This window comes from Anabrus simplex, chromosome 1 (assembly GCF_040414725.1).
Source record: "Anabrus simplex isolate iqAnaSimp1 chromosome 1, ASM4041472v1, whole genome shotgun sequence".
Taxonomy (NCBI): Eukaryota; Metazoa; Arthropoda; class Insecta; order Orthoptera; family Tettigoniidae; genus Anabrus; species Anabrus simplex.
Genome location: NC_090265.1, coordinates 480,877,526 through 480,898,775, shown reverse-complemented (window position 1 = coordinate 480,898,775; position 21,250 = coordinate 480,877,526). Strand labels below are relative to the sequence as shown.

The 21,250-nt window shown below is 38.1% G+C and overlaps 1 protein-coding gene across 1 annotated transcript in view; it reads left to right on the top strand.

Moving 5' to 3' along the window:
- LOC136873995 (uncharacterized) overlaps positions 1–21,250 on the top strand; it is a 270,477-nt gene that overhangs the window by 105,736 nt on the left and 143,491 nt on the right. The window contains exon 4 of the mRNA XM_068227561.1: positions 21,131–21,137. Coding sequence (XP_068083662.1) covers positions 21,131–21,137 — 7 coding nt within the window. The remainder of the gene's footprint in view (positions 1–21,130; positions 21,138–21,250) is intronic.

The following is a 21,250-nucleotide window of genomic DNA, read 5'->3' as shown; positions in this document are numbered from 1 at the left end:
GTCTGTCGAGGAACATTTATGTGTACAATTAATTAATACATGTTGTATACATGAAACTACCTCACTCCTCATTTCCCTAGTATGCTTCTTCAGTGACACCTGGGCTATCTATGACAACTTTTGGTGGAGCTGTGGAGGATCAAAACCAGCCTTCAGGCTGAATACCATACATACATACATACATACATACATACATACATACATACATACATACATACATACATACATACATACATACATACATACATACATGTGTTGTATATATTTCCTTAAAATCTTTGCTCTAGCTGTCACCCACTTTGTTTGTATTGCCATCACTACCATGGAAACCACAAAGAAGATAAGCACTCTACTTTGTATTCATGACATTGCCTAGGTCACAGAGCCGTCCCTTACTGTCAGCCATCTGTAAGACAGGAAATGTGCTTTTTCTGCATGGCGTTGCCTAGGATACTTCTGCTGGTGTTGCCTATAAGATTGAAAGTCATGGTTTATGTCAAGCAAGCAAGTCGTATAGTTTAGAATTTGACCATTGGCGCTGCCTATAAGACGAGATCGCATCATAGGAATTTTTGTATTTACGGTGAATGGTCACGCTGAGCAATAATGGGGTTGTGATAAAATGATTGGATTCATTTCCATTTAAGTATGCTAATACTAATACAGGAATGAAAGTTATGAAGAAAGAGAAGACCGTTTAGAGACTGAAAGTTATGCTTTATGTCAAGTAAGTCATATAGTTTTGTCTCTTACTGTGAATGGTCGTGCTGAGCAATAATATAGATAGATTGTGATAAAGTCGTTGGTTTTGTTTCCTTTGCAAATTCATCATGCCTTGAAGACGTGCTAATATAGGGTACAACACGGGAAATGCTAAGACACCATGCGTACTGTGCAATAATCGTAATATTCTTTAAATGTATAAGGATAATCACGATAACCCACGGATAAACTTTCAATGTTCCATCGCTGTCATGAGAATGTAACACGTGGTTAGGAAAACCTATAATTCCATGTGACTCAAATATCTGAATAGAGATCCACATTTCAACACATTTCGCCTAGAGAGTAATTAAGAAAAGAAATATAGGAAATCGAGCAAATGATAGGCTACAAGACCACACTACAAGAATAATAAGAAATAAACAACTGCATAGAACAGACAATTATTATTAGACATAATCGACTAAGTTAAACTGTAGGCTCCAGTTTGAGTTATGGGAAGTCATCCTCAATTGGCAAGTTTAAGGTGGATGTCCCTGCATTTCTCTTCCGCTGGCGGCGGTCTTATGATTTACTAGCTCTTGGTAGAATACATGTTGAACACGGCGACGAACTCCATCCTTGTACAATGTTGGTTGTAGAGGTCGTCTTCACAGCCGCAGTTCCGGAGTAATTAACTGAAACTTGCACAGAATAATTAGCAGTAATCCTAGGCACAGTTCCTTTCAATATTATTGAAGGATACATACTTTTTTTTTTACTGATAATTTAATCACATTCGACATCTGTTGGTTAAGTAGTTTATGTTTGAGTTGTGGAAGCAGGCACACTTTCATAAGTCTGGCAGTCGAACAGGTCGCCTCACTGCCCACTGCGACTGTCAGGATCGGAATGAGGTCTCGTAGTAACATTAAAAAAATGAAGTGAGGATAAGCAGCGATGTTTTAAATCAGAATGAGAATGAACATGTATGCTGCTTCATTTAAATAGAGCACTTTTCCCCACTAGTCGTCGGTAATACAGGTCCAGTTCAGATACTGAATTCTTGTAGACTCATTGGATTTAATCAGCACTAGTCACACATGCGTTGTCAGAGATTTAGGTATAAATTAAATTCTTAATATCGTAATTTAGATATAACGTCGTTATTATTGTCTGACCTAGTTTCATATCACACGTACATTTGTAATTACCGTAGATCGTGCTGTTAACGCTTCCCGGTGGTATCTCCTTTGATTTATTAGATGAGAGACAGCTGTGAGGGTGCATGATTCATTTATTTCTTCCCAATTTTTTCTTTTTTGTGTCGAACTAGTCCGTTTCCGCTTTATTGATAACATTTTGCCGCTCCACTAAGACAAATAAGACACGTGTCATGTCGACAAAAGAGAGGCCATGTGTTTTTCGTCATATAAAGCAATATTTGGTCATTTGGAAGGAAGCATACTGTTACAGTATATAAACTCCATTCGACATCTACAGAAACCAATGGATAATATCTTGCCAACACTCGTAAAGGCAGTTCAGTCAATGTTGCAAAGGTTTCCACACCTGGATTGTTATTCAAATTTTTAATTTCAATTTGTCTTTAGCAAATCCAGCAGGGTTGTCCCTAACACTCATCAATTTTTCACACTGTTACATTTTTTCAATTTCTTTTTCTTCTTCTTCTTCTTCCAAAATCTAATGAATCACATCAGGCAAATACTTGTGGCTGTGCAGGTTGAGCCTGCTTGGTGGCTGCTGCGTCCGTTGAATCTAGGTCACACGTGATTTGATTTTATCATAGTTTTTGCACATGAAAACTGTGCGTCTTTTCCAAGTACTCCACGTTGTGGTGACAGAGAACAAAGGAAAGTGGATCCCGGTTACTTCCTAGTACAGAAGATGACTGGGAGCCTTTACGAGAATCTTCTTCAGAGCAACAATGAAGTCATTGGCCCTACTGTAATTCTCCCTACTGTAATTCTCCCTGATACTTTCACAAACATAGTGTAGTCCTTATTCAATATATGTCACATGGCTGAGTTTGGGGTACATGACCTTCAGTTTTAGGAAAGCTGAAAGCATGTAGCGTGCTTGATCAGTCACCACAAGCCTGGCTGTTTTGTATTGTATGCCCCCTGGCCACAGGTTCATACACAAGTCATTGAATGATTGCATTTTTGTGCAGGCGTCTTTTTGAGTTGGTACATTTCAAAAAGCATAGGTTTCACCCATTCACCCGATATCGGAAATGCAAACACATTCAAAATATATCTTTGCAGCTCATCAGTAGCTTCATCTAAAATGAATCCCACTTCATGTTCGTTAATTGCCTGTATTGTTTTCTCGAAGACCTCATTAAATGGCTGTGCGTAATTTTTTCTCAGAGTGCTCTTATCCGGTATTGACCTTTGCATGTACAGTACTTCTCAAGGAATGATTTGAATGCAAGATTTGTGGATTGGAATTCCTGACTGGATTAATGCTATGGCAAGATTCACATTGAACTCGTGCAATGACAGCTGCTTTTTGCATTCTGAAGCAAAGGCGTGTATACAGAGTAGTTTGTTTGGTTTTGACTTGCAAAGTACATTGTTCTTTACATGTTTGCTGTACTGGATGTTCTGGTGTATTGTTTCTTTAATGCTGCCAGACTGAGTGGCTCAGATGGTTGAGGCGCTGCCCTTCTGACCCCAGCTTGGCTCAGTCCAGTGGTATTTGAAGATGCTCATATACGTCAGCCTCGTGTCGGTAGATTTACTGTCACATAAAAGAACTCCCGTGGAACTAAATTCCGGCATTTCGGCGTCTCTGAAAACTGTAAAAGTAGTTAGTGGGACATAAAGCAAATAACATTATTATTTATACTGCATACTGTTAACCTTTATCATTTAGATGACATGAAAGCTGAAGAAGTAATCTATAGTTAGCAAACTCCGAGACTACCTGAAATTAAAATAAAGCCAAAATGTTAAGACAGTTTACTCTTTGCAAATATCATTAAGATCTAATTGTCATAACACGCTAGCAACCATGCTCATATATTCTGCAGGCTTCCATTCTTTCAAAATCATTCAAGCCTGTAATTTCTACGGGCTCCAGAATAAAATTTAATTTAAAATACCTGCCAGCATGTTTTACGGGTATAGCATTTCCTCCACTGGGGTACCACCACTCACTAAAAGAGCTCTTCGGCCGTACCCAATGGCCCCTTTAGAGAGTCGAGTTATTTACCACCGGCTAACACTTGGCATTCAGTCACCTGCTGTACAGTCTACTCCATCCTGTAGTAACCTTGGCGAGACTTTAATCTTTTACGAATTATACAAGAAAAATTAACTGTGGGTTCTGGAATTTGTTTCTTTGCTATCTTGGTGCACAGAGATTCCAACTACTATGGATTTTCCATAGTTTCTGTGAATTTCCCAAGTACTACAGCAGTACGGGAGTGGTATGGATTATTATGGATTTCAGGAATTTGATGTGTTAAAATTTCATTATAGGCCTAACTCATTTTATCATGTCCAAATGTAAAGTTCCGTACCCTAACTCTTTAAGAGGCAAATGTATTCATTCCGAAAGCCAGTGACCCTCCAGTCCAACCCTAGTTTTATGTTTATAAGAATTGTGCAACATTTTCCATCATCGCAAACATAAAGACACCAAAGACTCCAACTCCTGAACAGTCCTGAACGAATAAAACAGAAAAATAAGCAATAGTAATCCAATACAAGCAATAAGATTTTGAATGTACATACCTTATTGCAGAAGACGATACAGTTCACTGGCTGCCTCGAAGAAATTGTGCTCTCTTGCCTTAATGAGAAACATTCTCAAAAAAAGAAATTCCATCACATCGACGTGCTGCTGTCATGGACGAAGAGTAATTCAAAGTGCTGTTTTCAAATTTTCCATTTTTCCCTACGAATATGAAAGGCTCAAGTTTTGTATAGTATATCGCATAGGAGGCTTGCTATTAAAAGATAGTCTGTGAAAAAATACGAGATGGGGACATTTGTTTACAACGTTTGACTGTGTGACATCTTTGCCGAACGCATTCCCTGCTTACGTGTTGTTCAATTCTTGTTCTGTTACCTCTGGTTTAGTAATCAGTTTCTGTTTTTTTTTTTTTTTTTTTTAAATACAAAAAACAAAATGTTACTAAGTGATGCAAGTCTATTTCTGAGTTTTTTTTTTTACAACTTGCTTTGTCGTACCGGCACAGATAGGTCTTGTGGCCTTAATTAAAGTACAGCCCCAGCATTTGCCTGGTGCAAAAATGGGAAACCATGGGCAACCATCTTCAGGGCTGCTGACAGTTGGATTTGAATCCACTATCTCCCGGATGCAAGCTGACAGCTGTGTGCCCCCAACCTCAGTGAACAGCGTGTTTTGTAAAACATGCAAGTATGATTTTACAGTTAAACATGGAGGCGCAATGACTGCCGACCCCATGCGAAATCTAAAAAATGCAAAGAGTACTAGAAATGGGAGTTACATATCATAACATGATAATGCATCGTATTCCATCAGAGTAGGCTGTTCCAGAAATATTATGTTCCACCGGAGACCCTAATACAAAAGTAACTCCTGAGTGAAATCAATGGAAAGGTAGGGAGTTTTTGTTTGGCTAAGAGATATTAGGAAGCATAGCAGGTCGCTTTAAGCGTGCCTCCTGCGCAGGCGCGAGAGATAATTTTGTAACAGTTTAGAAGCAGTACTGATATTCCTACTCTGTTACTTGCTGGCCGGTTACAGCTATTCTTAAGTTATTAGAAATGCTTTGTATTAGGCTTACTGCTGGTAATACATACAGAAGCGTATTTCCTCGAAACTGTTATGCATGGTCTACCCACTTTGTACCTCGTGTTTCAAGCTGTGTTATGGACAATGAGCAAAAGACCTGGTATGATTTATGTGGATAAAATCTCAATTACAGGGAAAAGCTTTCTTAGAAACGCATTGTAAGAAGATACCAAATAATAATGATAATGTAATTTAAAAAATTCAACCGGTTCATGTAGTTCTCATTAATGTACATGGTACTCAACTATCGGGTTCTGAAAAGGCATCGCAAGTGCCATCACAGGTATGTATCCTTCCTGAAACTTTGTCATCGACTGCAGCTTGCTGCTATCATCATTTTTACCAGTACAAAGGAAAAGGAATTATATAGAGAAAAAGACGCTGGACAAGTCACACAGTTGTTTACCACATATTCCCAACGTCCTTCCTATTGCAGAAGACGAAGATTTTGCAGACTTTTATAGTGGATTTTCAGAGCGAATTGGCTACATAGTTCGGGTCACATAGCTGTTAGCTTGTATTGGGGAGATGGTGGATTCTAGCCCCACAGTCGGCAGCCTTGAACACAGCTTTCAGTAGTTTCCTATGTACACACCAAGCAAATGCTGGGACTGTTCCTCAGTCGCTTGCGTTCTAGTCCTATCCTATCCTATCCTATCCTATCCTATCCTATCCTATCCTATCCTATCATCACCATAATATCAGTCTGTGTCGGAGAGACCTAAAAGACAAAAATAAAAATAAAGAAAATAGTTCTGGATTACACTCTGCTTATATCTATCTTCCCTGATAGGACTGTTTCCTCATCTCATTCCCACAGCATTTGAAGGGTATATGACTCGTTCAACATATTTTATAATATTGGATCCAAGTGTGTGTTTAGGAACAGATCCTTGGACATCTAGGAATACGTAGAACTATCTAACAATCAAAGCAATTTTTATAAATGAGGGTTTCGAAGTATTAGTTCTTGGAGTGTATATGTGTCACCGCAAACATTTTCTAGGAATAGTAAAGAATGTGAGTGACGCTGGCGAAAGGGAGAATGAGAGAGAAGAATGTGAGATGAACATAATAGTATTGCTGTTTATAAGTACTTAACTAAGAAATGGTTAGGGGCTGCAGGAGGCAGTAGAGATGGGAGTTACATATTGTAACATGATAATGTATCCTGTTCCACCAGAGTAAGCTGTTCCAGAAATATTATGTTCCACCGGAGAACCTAATACAAAAGTAACTGTCTCAGCATAACCAAGGGAAGGTGGGCAGTTTGTGATTGGCTAGCGGATATTGGGAAGCATAGCAGCTTGCTTAAGCGCACACTCCTGCGCAAGCGCCAGCAATAATTTTGTAACAGTTTAGAGGCAGTACTGGCATTCCTACTCGATTACTTGTTGGCCGGTTACAGATATTCTTTAGTTATTTGAAGTGCTTTATATTAGGCTTGCTGGTTCTAGTACATACAATAGCGTAGTTCCTCAAAACTGTTATGCATGGTCTTCCCACTTTGCACCCCATGTTTCATGCTGTGTTGTGGACTATGAGCAAAATACCTGATACTATTTGTGTGGATAAAAACTCAATTACAGGGAACCTGATTCTAATTTGAAGAAACACGTTGAAGGAAGGTACCCAATAATAATAATAATAATAGGAGATAATTTTGAAAGATCTACAATTTCTACCGGCTCATATAACTCGGATAATGTGCATGGTACTCAAATATCAGGTCCTAGAAAGCCATCGCAAGTACCATCACATGTATCTGTCCCTCCAGCAATTGCAACCTGTCGGCCAGTACAGCAACAGTTGCTATTATAATTTTTCCCAGTACAAAAGAAAAGAGGTGGTATACAGAAAAAGACGATAGACAAGCCACTTCCACAGTTGTTTATCGCATATTTCCAACCTTTTTCTATGGCACAAGACAAAGGTTTTTGAGCCTTTTATACTGGATTTTCTGAGCAACTTGGCTACCTGGTTTTGGTTACGTAGCTGTTAGCTTGTATTTGGGAGATGGTGGGTTTGAACCTCACTGTCGACAGCTCTGAAGATGGTTTTTGATGGTTTCCCTTTTTCACACCAAACAAATGCCGGGGCTGCTTCTTAGTTAAGGCCAAGGTCACTTCATTCATAGTCCTGACCTGTCCTATCCCATCATCACTATAAGATCAGTCTGTGTCGGTGCGACATTAAAAAAAAAAAGTAGCAAAAAGGAGTACTGGATTAAACTCTGCTTACTTTCTTCCTGATAGAAGGACGGGCTACTTCCTCATCCCACATTCCGACAGTATATGAAGAGTGTATGCCACTTGTTCGTCAACATATGTTATAATGTCGCGGTACACTATATGTTTAACTACAGATCCTTGAAAATCTAGGAATACACAGAGCTACCTAGCAGTCATGACACATTGTATAAATGAACATTTTGAAGTAATAGTTGTTGGAGTGTAAATGGGTCGTTGCAAACATTTTATAGGAAATAGTTAAGATTGTGAGTGACATGCTGGTGAAAGGGACAGTGGGAGAGGAGATGGAGAGATGAAGTACTGCTATTTGCGTACTTGTTAAGGTGTGGCTAAGGGCTGCAAGAGCCAGCAGGGGATAAATGACTGTTCCTTCCAAAAGCTGACCTGCAAATTGTATTATGTTACTTTTATATCCTAATATTCCAACCTAATACTACAGTGTTACAGATACACAGGAACTTGATATTGGAAAGTTACCATATGTCCCATCCCTAAAGAGTATGGGTCCATCAAGGGGTGCTGCAATACGCTTTCTTCTTTTTTCTACTACAAAAAGTGACATTAACCCTCAAACACACGCGTATGGGGTGGAATCCACCCCAGGTCATTTTATTTCCTAGTGAAATGTACAAATAACTTTCCTGTGTTCTCCCCGCTCTTGTACCTTTCTGGCTGGATCCCCGCAGAAAGAGTCATTCTTACATAATCTATCTTAAAATCTCCAATTAATATAGTAATTCATATTTTACAGTACAATGATATGTGGGGTTGAAAGCACCCACATGCGTGTGTCTGCGTCCTAAGATCTGGCACGTGTGCTTGAGGGTTAATAGTGTTCCATGGGCTGGATGTTATTTTTCAGGTTTTTTTGGTTGAACATAACCTTTCCTTATCTGCAGCAGACCATGCTAGACCATTATTCAAGGCCATGTTTCCTGACACAGAAATTGCTAAAAGGTATATAAGTGGCAGAACCAAGGCAAGTGAAACATTGAAAAACATGTCTTGAGTCAACAGTATCTGAAATAGTCAACAGTCTTCAAAATGCACCGTCACCGAGCTACATAGCTGCAGTCGCTTAAATGCGGTCAGTATCCAGTATTCGGGAGATAGTAGGTTCGAACTCCACTGTCGGCAGCCCTGAAGATGGTTTTCCTTGGTTTCCCATTTTCACACCAGGCAAATGCTGGGGCTGTACCTTAAGGCCACGGCCGCTTTCTTCCCACTCCCAGCCCTTCTCTGTCCGATCGTCGCCATAAGACCTATCTGTGTCGGTGCGACGTAAAAGTAACTAGCAAAAAAAAAAATTGCGCAGTACTCGTCTGCTCATGGTAGTATTTCTTTATTTATTTGTTTATTTATTTATTTATTTATTTATTTATTCATTCATTCATTCATTCACAAAGCACAAGATACAGCTGCACTGAGCGCATTTAACTTGTACTGTCAACAGACTAATTAACAAATGTAAACTTTCATAATAAAATATAACAAACATAACAAAATATAATAAGGTCAGGTACACAGCCTACTAATAACAACTTTCCAAGTCAAAAACGATCAGAATGTTCATGTTCTTAGCCACGTTTTCGTGGTTAAGATAGCGGTATAACTACTTCACATCAACTTATTCTTAAGAGGTTATCAATCAATATCAATCACTACTGATCTGCATTTAGGGCAGTTGCCCAGGTGGCAGATTGCCTATCTGTTGTTTTCCTAGCGTTTCCTTAAATGATTGCAAAGAAATTGGAAATTTATTGAACATCTCCCTTAGTAAGTTATTCCAATCCCCAACTCCCCTTCCTATAAACAAATATTTGCCCCAATTTGTCCTCTTGAATTCCAGCTTTATCTTCATATTGTGATCTTTACTACTTCTAAAGACACCACTCAAACTTACTCGTCTACTAATGTCATTCCATGCCATCTCTCCACTGACAGTTCGGAACATACCACTTAAATAAAACTAGTATGTTTGTATTATTTACCCATCTATTCAATACAACAAAATCTTAAAAATTAGGACTTTGTCCTTGTCAAATTATCAACATAACAAATTATTAAATTAGATTGTACATGTTTCGCCTCTTATTGTAGGCATCATTAGCCATAGTTTCACTTCAAGAATAAATCAGGTACCTGATTAGAATTGACTTAAGAAATACTGTTGATTTATAACTATGTTTTGTGAAACAGATGAGAGGTCATTATACAACAGTTAAAATATAAGATGTATATTATTGGATTAACAATGATTTAGCAATAGCTGAGTCAAAAAACATAACAATTATTTGGGAAATTATGACATAAGGTGGTTGATTCTTAACATTAAAATTTGTTGCAATATGGTTAAAAAAAAATCAGAAAGCACATTCGAATTAATTATCAACAGGTGTGTTGTTAAACACTTGAACAATGTTGAACATTAAAATTTCATCTGGTAATAGTCCTTGGTTCAAGGAGTTAATATGTACTGATTTTGCTTTTTGTATGTATAAAGTTGAAGAATTCACATATGGCGTTGATTTTTAAGATAGTATTAGTGTGAACACTGTATGTCGTTGGCCATTATTAAAGTGTGTTGTAGACGTCATTGGGCCATCTTCTTTAATGTAATATTTGGAGGAAAAGTTAGTAATTGGTGTAGCTCTTTGTTGTTGGACGTGTTGATGTAAGCGTGCTGGTCTGAAGGGAACAATGTTTATTGTAATAGTTGTTGTCGAACAGTGGATAGCCAAGTGTGTGATGAAAGTCTGTAATTCAAGAAGTTTTTTTGAAATTTTATTGAAGGACTAGAATTGAAAAGAGGGGGCTAGCAGTGGAAGTTAAATAAAAAGTATTGACACTTACCCTTTCGACCACTGAGATGTTAACGTATTATGTTGAGATCTTTAGAGCTACTGGCAGCCGCTGGGGTCTTACTTCGCGTGTTGTAGCTGTGGGGTCTAGGTGGAGGGGTTGAGCTTGAGAAAGCGTGGCTAATAGCTTCTTCGTTGTGCGTGAGGGGGAGTTACTGGTAACGGGAGGGGAAGAGAGAAGTAGTGTGTGTGTGTTGAATTAATGGGAGTGTTTACTGATTTAGTACTAAAGATTTTATGGAAATTACTATTCTGAAGAATTGATTTTTTCAATAACATTGAGATCTGTTCGTAGAGAGTGTTTTTTTAAAATCTATTACATCGTTTAAATTTTTGTCTTTGTTAAATTGTTGATCCAGAAAGATGTATAAGTTTTCATATTCCATCATGAGCTTACCTTTTTCAATTCCTTTTAAGATTTGTAAATCCCGTTCTATTGTAGTAAATTGGCGACCTGGATCTTTCATGTGGTTACTCATTGCAGAGAACTTATTGTGTTTTTTGGCTTTGAAATGTTCTACATATCTAGTTAAAAAAACTGCAGCCAGTTTGAACAACATAAGAAAAATAGCATACTGAGCATTTGAGTCTGTATATAGCTGAGCCTCAATATTGATTATTGGTTAAATTGATTGAGTTATGATTTAAAAAATAAATAAGCGATTTTTACCTCATGTTTTTTTAAAGAATTGGTAATTTGATGGATACTTGGGTTGGTAAATGTGAATTTTGCGTACTTTGGTTTGTTGGGTTTGAATGGAGAAAGGTTTGTGGCTAATTTTAGTTTTAATTTATTAATGACTAGCAAGATACCCGTGCTTCGCTACGGTATTATACGGAAATTTATAATTGAATGCTTATTGTTTTAGATATATAATCCGCCGAAATTCGCGATCTGACTCGTTTTCTGCGAGAATCCTCCAAAATTCCCGATCTGACTCGTTTTCTATTATTTTACAGCACGTTTCCTCCCATTTTTCAATATTCCTTTCCAACAATCGATTTCGTACTTCCCGGGCTAGGCTCAGGTATTCCTCCTGGTCAGTTGGGTCCGTAAATCTTTGCCATCTTTTCCGTTAATCATTTTTTATATGGATAAAATCCTTCAGGAGATCCGGCGTGGTGTCATATTGGGTGATTTGGCGGCATTGAACCCGCGGCCGGACTGCATTCTTAGTCATTACCCGTCCAGGAGCCGTTGCCAGCGCGGTCCGCACATTTGACGACGGTCCGGAACATTATTATTATTATTATTATTATTATTATTATTATTATTATTATTATCATTATTATTATTATTATGTGTTGCTGGAATGGCTGATGACAGGGAAAACCGGAGTATCCGGAGAAAAACCTATCCCGCCTCCGTTTTGTCCAGCACGAATGTCACATGGAGTGACCGGGATTTGAACCACGGAACCCAGCTTTGAGAGGCCGGAGCGGTGCCGCCTGAGCAACGGAGGATCCTTATAAGTACATTAATAACAGTAAAATCAATTTGTCTCACCTCCTTCTACACCCCACCGCCGTTAAGTTTATTTACAGCCACCACCCCCCCCCCAAAAAAAAATTAAAAGAAGGCTTGTTTCTTTATGTTTAAGGGAGATTCCAAACACCAATGTTCACGTCTATTACCTTCAGTTTTGAGATATAAGTATCCCCTTAAAAGTAATTTACTTTTTTCACTTCATTTCACACTACTCCCCCCCCCCCCCCTAAGTGAACTTTCCCGAAAAAAATACTTGTTTCTTTAATAGTAAAGGATCTTCTAAATACCAACTATCACGACTCTAACTTCTTCAGTTTTTGATTTATGTGTCCTCATGAAAGGAATTCAACTCCTTTACACTCCCGCCCTCCAAGATGGTTTCCCGCCCAAAACGCGTTTTTCTTTGTTTTTAAAGGAGATTCAAATACGAATTTTCACATCTGTAATAACTTTAGTTTTTATTAGATGCATGTATTCTCATACAATTAAGCCAATTAATTTTTCAATTCTTTCTCACCCCCCCATCCCCGCTTCATTGGATTTTTAGAGAATACGTGTATTTTTTCTTTTAAAGCAGATTGAAAATATCAAATTTCACGTCTGTAAAATCTGCATTTTTGATATATCAGTAGCCTAATTAAAAGAATTCAACACCATTTTCAGTCACTTTTACCCCCCCCCCTCCACCCAGGTGATATTTCCGAAAACTAAAAATACACGTTTCTTTAATAGAGAAAAAAATACCATTTTTCACTTCTGTAACATGTTAAGTTTTTTAGATATACTGTAAAAATTCTCATTTCAAAATTTCACCCCTTTTGAGTTCCCCTTAAGTGGAGCTTCCAAAAACAAATCACCTATGTTTCTTTACATTTACAGGAGATTACAAACACCCACTTTTTACGTCTGTAACATTTTACGATTCCAAGATTTTCTGTAGATATAGTCTTTCAAAAAATTCACACCAAATTGTCACTCCTGTTTAACCGCCATTAATTGGATTTCCCAAAAACTAAAAAAATACGTGTTTCTTTATTTTTTAAAGGAGATCCCATATACAAATTTTCAGTTCTGTAATATCTTTCGTTTCTGAGATATATGTATCCTCATTAAAGGCATTCAACCCATTTTTATCCCTTTTACACTCCTCCTATTGGGATTTAGAGGAAACAAAAAATATGTGTTCCTTTATTTTTAGAGGAGATTCTAACTACCAATTTTTACATCTGTAAATTTTAAAGTTTTAAGATGTAGACACACTCATTTTAAAAAAATTCACCCCCCCTTTTCACCCCCAATATTTGGATTTTCCAAAAACTAAAAAATACATGTTTCCTTACTTTTAAAGTAGATCCCAAATACCAATTTTCAAGTCTGTAATATCTTCAGGTTCTGAAATATAAGTAGACTCATGAAAAGCATTCGACCCCTTCTTCAACCTTTTCTTCCCTTCTTATTAGGATTTTCCGAAAACAAAATATACGTGTTTCTTTATTTTTAAAGGAGATTCTAAATACCAATTTTCACATCTATAACCTTTAAAAGTTTTGAGATATAGATACACTCATTTTAAAATATTACCCCCTTTTCACCCCCTCCCTTAATTGGATTTTCCAGAAACAAAAAAAATACGTGTTTCTTTATTTCTAAAGGAGATCCCAAACACCGATTTTCAGGTCTGTAATATCTTCAGTTTCTGAGATATAAGTAGCCTCATTAAAGGCATTCAACCCTATTTCCACCCCTTTTCACTCCTCCTATTGCGATTTTCCGAAAACAAAAAAATATGTGTTTCTTTATTTTTAATGAAGATTCTAAATACCAATTTTTACATCTGCAAACTTTAAAAGTTTGGAGATATAGATTCACTCATTTTAAAAATTCACCCCCTTTTCACCCTCCCATTAATTGGATTTTCCAAAAACAAAAAAATACGTGTTTCTTTATTTTTAAAAGAGATCAAAAGTACCAATTTTCAGGTCTGTAATATCTTCAGTTTCTGAGATATAAGTACCGGTATCCTGATTGAAGGCATTCAACCCATTTTTCCCCATTTTCACCCTTTTTCACCCCTCCTATTGGGGTTTTCAGAAAACAAAAAAATACGTGTATCCTTATTTTAAAAGAAGATTCTAAATACCAATTTTTACATCTGTAAACTTTTAAAGTTTTGAGATATAGATACACTCTTTTTAAAATTTCACCCCCCCCTTTTCACCCCCTTAGCGAAGGAATACCAAAAAATCCTCTCTTAGCGAGCACCTACATCTTAATATGAATATATCCCCAAAATTTCATTTCTTTATGTCCAGTAGTTTTGGCTCGGCGATGATGAATCAGTCAGTCAGTCAGTCAGTCAGTCAGTCAGGACAAGTTATTTTATATATATAGATTATATTGATCATGTCTGAATTAAACCTGTTGAATCTGGCTGTTTCTTTTATGAAATCTAATTAATTTTAAAAATTAGTTTCTTTTTCTTATGTTGGTCAAACTGACCGCAGTTTTTTTACTAGATACGCAGAACATTTCTACGCCCAAAAACACAAAAGTCCTCTGCGATGAGTAACCACATGAAGGATACAGGTCACCAATTTACTACAATAGAACGGGATTTACAAATCTTAAAAAGAATTGAAAAAGGTAAGCTCATGATGGAATATGAAAACTTATACCTCTTTCTGGATCAACAATTTAACAAAGACAAAAATTTAAACGATGTAATAGATTTAAAAAAAAAAGCCCTCTCTATGAACAGATCTCAATGCTTATTGCAAAAATCAATTCTTCAGAATAATAATTTCCATAAAATCTTTAGTACTAAATCAGTAAACGCTCCCATCAATTCAACACACACACTACTTCCCTCCTCACCTCCCATTGCCAGTAACTCCCCCTCACACGCAACGAATAAGCCCTTAGCCATGCCATCTCAAGCTCAACCCCTTCATCCCAACCCCACAGCTACAACACACGAAGTAAAACTTCAGCGGCTGCCAGTAGCTCTAAAGATCTCAACATAATAAGTTAACATCTCAGCGGTCAAAGAGGTAAGTGTCAATACTTTTTATTTAACTTCCACTGCTAGCCCCCTCTTTTCAATTCTAGTCCTTCAATAAAATTTCACAAAAACTTCTTGAATTACAGACTTTCATCACACACTTGGCTATCCACTGTTTGACCACAACTATTACAACAACATCGTTCCTTTTAGACCAGCACGCTTACTTCAACATGTCCAACAACGAAGAGCTACACCAATTACAAACTTTTCCTCCAAATACTACATCAAAGAAGATGGCCCAATGATGTCCACAACACACTTTAATAATGGTCAATGGCATCCAGTGTTCACACTAATACTATCTTAAAAATCAACGCCATATGTGAATTCTTCAACTTTATACATACAAAAAGCAAAATCAGTACATATTAACTCCTTGAACCAAGGACTATTACCAGATGAAATTTTAATGTTCAACATTGTTCAAGTGTTAACAACACACCATTTGATAATTAATTTGAATGTGCTTTCCGATTTTTTAACCATATTGTAACAACTGTAAATGTTAAGAATCAACCACCTTATGTCATAATTTCTCAAATAATTATGTTTTTCGATTCGGCTATTGCTACAATCATTGTTAATCCAATAATATACTACATCCTATATTTTAATTGTTGTATAATGACCTCTCATCTGTTTCACAAAACATAGTTATAAATCAACAGTATTTCTTAAGTCAATTCTAATCGGGTACCTGATTTAATCTTAACACATTCACGCCCATCATCTGAGCGGCTATTTAAAGGGCTGGCCCAGCTATTCCACCTGTTAGTGGCAGAGCAAACAACAACGAATTCTTTTCACAATAAGTTCTAAACTAAACAAGATATGGAAACAAAATTTTGCACATACCTTAATGAAGTCCTCTAGTATCTCTGTAGGATGTGGTAGGTAATGTCACACATTCCTGGGTGAATGGGAACACCACACTTTCTACAAAAATAGCGTGTTTCACTAATAATTTTATTTTCGAAGCACTCTTTGCACCTTCTTCAGGGGAACTTTACTATATTTGATGGTGGAAACTTCAAGAGAACATGCTCTTTTCTCTTTGCATCTAACCTAAATGATGGATCCTTGGCCGGTGCCCTTTTTGGCGGCAAAATCGCGGGACGTTGCCTTGGAGCTGATGAAGTAGTTGGAGCTGAGATTTTGGAGGGAGGTGACTGTACTTGTATGTCGGGTTCACTTTTTCCCCGTTTGAGAAATGCCTGGTGTTTCTTTAGATCTTTTGGTACACCCCTATTTGACCATATTGTTTCACATACGGCAGTCTTCTGTTCCCGTAATTGTTTCTCGAGTCCAACACCATTTGTAATAATTGTCCATATAGACTGTATACCCCTGGCCAAGATAATTTTCAAGCAGCTGAAAAACTGTGCTTTGTAAATTTGCATCACTTGCATCATTTATATTGTCCCTACACGCCATGGTTACACTTCAGAACACGATTATACACGCTTGTGCAATCACAATCCAACTACGCAGCTAGTTGTGCCAGCGCTAGGCTTCCTATGGTTACACTTCAGAACACGATTATACACGCTTGTGCAATCACAATCCAACTACGCAGCTAGTTGTGCCAGCGCTAGGCTTCCTTCAGAAAAAAACAAAGTGCTTTGGGAGGGAAAATCGCCGTGGCCATGTGGTTTCTGGTGAGTAGAAGCATTCATAAGGGTATTACTTTAATCTCTCTCGCACATATTTGTGACCAAAATAGATCCCAGCTGCGTAGGAACGGCTCCAGTTCAAGGTTGCGCTTATCCGGGCTAATGCTTGTGACATACGTCAACTTCAATACGGAACCAAAACGAGAATAGTTACTTGTAACTATCCGGGCTAACTCGGATACGGTCCACAGCATGGTCACGCGCTATAAGCAATAACTCGGATACGGGCGTGAATGTGTTAAGGTGAAACTATGGCTGACGATGCCTAGAATGAGAGGCGAAACATGTATCATCTAATTTAATAATTTGTTATGTTGATAATTTGATAAGGACAAAGTACTAATTTTTAAGATTTTATTGTATTGAATAGGTGGGGAAAAAAAAAAAACATACTAGATTTATTTAATAAAAGTAATTTCAATACTGATCCAAGAATGATTTTTATCACATGTAATACATACCACTTAGTCAAGCAGCTCATCTCCTTTCTCCCAAGTCTTCCCAGCCCAAACTTTGCAACATTTTTGTAACACTACTCTTTTGTAGGAAATCACCCAGAACAAATCAAGTTCCTTTTCTTTGGATTTTTTCCAATTCTTGAATTAAGTAATCTCCATAAGTGTTCCATACACTGGAACCATACTCTAGTTGGGGTCACACCAGAGATGCCCTCTCCTTTACATCCCTACTACAACCCCTAAATACACTCATACCATGTGCAGATATCTGTACCCTTTATTGAGAATCATATTTATGTGATTACCCAAACAAAGATCTTTCCTTATATTGACACCTAGATACTTACAATGATCCCCAAAAGGAACTTTCACCCCATCAACGCAGTCATTAAAACTGAGAGGACTTTTCCTATTTGTGAAACTCACAACCTGTCTTTTAACCCCGTTTATCATCACACCATTGCCTACTGTCCATCTCACAACATTATCGAGGTCATTTTGCAGTTGCTCACAATCTAGTAACTTCTTTATTACTCTGTACAGAATAACATCATCTGCAAAAAGCCTTATCTCCAATTCCACTTCTTTACACATGTCATTGATATATATAAGGGAACCTAAAGGTCCAGTAATACTGCCTTAGAAATTCCCCTCTTAATTATTACGGGGTCAGATAAAGCTTCGCCTACTCTAATTCTCTGAGTTCTGTTTTCTAGAAATGTAGCCACCCATTCAGTCACTCTTTTTTTCTAGTCCAATTGCACTTATTTTTGCCAGTAATCTCTTATGATCTACCCTATCAAATGCCTTAGATAGGTAAGTCGCAATACAGTCCATTTGGCCTCCTGAATGAATCCAGGATATTTGCTATATCTTGCTGGAATCCTACAAGTTGAGCTTCAGTGGAATAACCTTTCCTAAACCCTAACTGCCTTCTATCAAACCAGTTATTAATGTTGCAAGCATGTCTAATATAATCAGAAAGAATGCTTTCCCAAAGCTTGCATGCAATGCATGTCAAACTGACTGGCCTGTAATTTTCATCCCTCTGGAATGTACTTTAACTTGGTACTTTATCAAGCTCTTGTCTCCTATTAATAGTGTTAGGGAGAGTTGGGAGGCAGATTAGATAAGATCATTGAAGTATTCAGTGCTAAGTGTGGGGAATGCCTTTGACTCTCGTGGAGCAGGAAGGAACGCAGAGGGAGAAAAGTGAGACAAGGTGTTCGGAGCAGTAATGCCCATTTAAGATTCCATGGAGGAAACTTAGGTCAGCTACCTGTCACCTGATGTGCAGCGGTGACACATGACACATGTATTGTCCTTAATAACTGCTGTGTAGACAGATTGCTGAGCTTGGGGTTTCTGTTCCTCACAATTGCAGCAAAGAAGGGCATTGTTCTGTCTAGCTGGTTAATATTGGAGGGAGGTTGTTGTCCAAATCAGAGAGCAGTAGTTCAAGAGAGGTTGAATGATTGTAAGGAAGAAGTGGTGAAGAGCAGTCAGATCAGAAATTTCTGTGAAACGGTAGAGAATGTCTAGTAATTTCATAGCCTTGGTTGTGTATGTTTCTATGTGGTTCTTGAATAGTAATTTCGTATTGTACATTTACACGTACACAGTATTGCATAACTGCGGCGGTGGCCTTGTCGAGTAGTTCAAATGATGTAGAGAAGATTTACGTAGGGTTATGATCATGTGGCTGTTTTTTATGGGTTGGGGATAACTTTCCAAGTACGGCACCAGTTCGAGGGGACGTTAAGTGAGGATTCCTTATCTCCCTAAATATCTTGCAGTCGTCAGCAAAGAGTATTTGTTGAGTATTTCATTGTGTATTTGTTGTTCTGTTAAGTTTGGATGACAGATTGTCCATAAGCAAGGAAAACAACAAAGGGCAAAGAGGACTGCATTGTGGGACACCCAAGGTGACACTGGTAACCACTAGGATGATGTGCCTGAAATTACTACTCTCCGCCTATGGTTATAAAGGAAGACAGCAAGAAGAGTCAGAAGACTGCCATATATATTAAATTATTCAGAGAGTTTATGGAGCAGCAGAGTGTGGTCTGCAGAATTGTAGCAGATATCCAGCTGTGATTTAGATGCAATGGCGTGTGATACAAAACTATTCAGAGTGACCATTACTGTTAGGCAAGAGCCACCTGGTAGGAAACAATGCTGATTGGTTGAGATATAGGGTGAGGTGAATGTGAGGAGATGCTGGTGTATCCTTTTTTTCGAAGATAAACGATAGTGTGGGGAGAATAGAAATTGGTCGATAAGATGAAACATTCAATTTGTTGCCTGATTTGAGTAGTGGGACAATATTTGCGTTTTTCCAGGTCTTAGGAAAATAGCTTGTGGCAAAACATCTGTTAAATAATTTAGAGAGATGGACGCAGAGGCTGCTGGCAGTACTTTTCAAGAAAAGAGGACCTATAGTGTTAGGACCAGAAGCTTTATTGGTACAAAGAGTTTGAAGAAGGTTATGAACTTCACTTTGTGTGGCAGTTAGGCTCAATAGGGTTCTATTTGAAACTGTACCTATGGGAGGGAGCGGTTGTTTTTGTGAAGGAAGGGAGAAGTTAGAGGAGAAATACTTGTTGAACAGTGGTCTCTGCTGTTGTATCCTGCGGTAGTTAGGCTCAATAGGATTCTATTTGAAACTGTACCTATGGGAGGGAGCGGTTGTTTTTGTGAAGGAAGGGAGAAGTTAGAGGAGAAATACTTGTTGAACAGTGGTCTCTGCTGTTGTATCCTGCTTCATTCTAACAGGAATCCACTCCGTCCTCCTTGTTTTGATGAGACTCCAGTAACAGTTGGGATTGCTCCAGATGTTTTCCATGACTGTGGCTGCATGTGTCTTGTAGTCTCTTCTGACCATAAACCTCGTGTGGTTGTGGATATTAATGAAGATATTGTGAAGGAAGTCTTTCTTGAGGCACCAAGCTCTCTTATTATATTTAGTATCAGTCTGGTCTCTTGTGTTATCCAGTGTTGACTGCTGTTAGTTGCCCATTGTGCATGTACAAAGTTTTTAATTGTAGCTTTCAGCCAGTCGTACAGCAGGTCAAGAGCTGATTCAACATCAGCTATTCCGAGAAGGCTCCAGGGAAGGCATTCCAGGGCATTACAAAGCAGATCAGTCGACACAGCACCAGATGTAGGTAGGGCAGGAGGATGTCCTGCTATGAGGCTTTTAAAAGGGGTAGGGTATTGTATCCTGGGTGTTAACTTAAGTACAGCTTGCTTTGGTGGAATGTGATAACCCTGGGAAAGCAATATTTCGGGTGTTGGATAGAGAAGTTAAGGTCAAGATGCTGAAATGGGAAAACTGTTCATCATTTGGTTGCAACAATGCAAATACAATGGTAGGTAAATTTAAAGGAGTGTCAGCATTTTTGAAACAGCAGAATCCTTCATTGGTTATACGAGGCAGTATGCATCACCTAAAACACTGAGCTACCCAGAAGGCTACTAAAACAATGGAAACAAGAGCAGATGTAGGGACATTGTTAGTACATTTGTATTTATTTCTTGAAAGAAGCTCCAAGAAAAGAGTACGTACCATTGGCTTGATGTCGCACCGACATAGATAGGTCTTATGGTGATGATGGGATAGGAAAGGCCTAGGAGTTGGAAGGAAGCAGCCGTGGCCTTAATTAAGGTACAACTCCAGCATTTGCCTGGTGTGAAAATGGAGAAACCACGGAAAACCATCTTCAGAGCTGCCGATAGTGGGGTTCGAACGCACTATCTCCCAGATGCAAGCCTTAACCGCATGGCCAACTCGCCTGGTACCAAAAAAGAAAGAAGAAGAAAACCAGTTGAAGATGTATTAAGAAACAAGTGGACCTGAACTAAAATAGCAAAATCTTGAAGCAGGTTAGCACAAGATGGTTAACACTCACTGATTCTATAAACAGGTTATTCAAACTG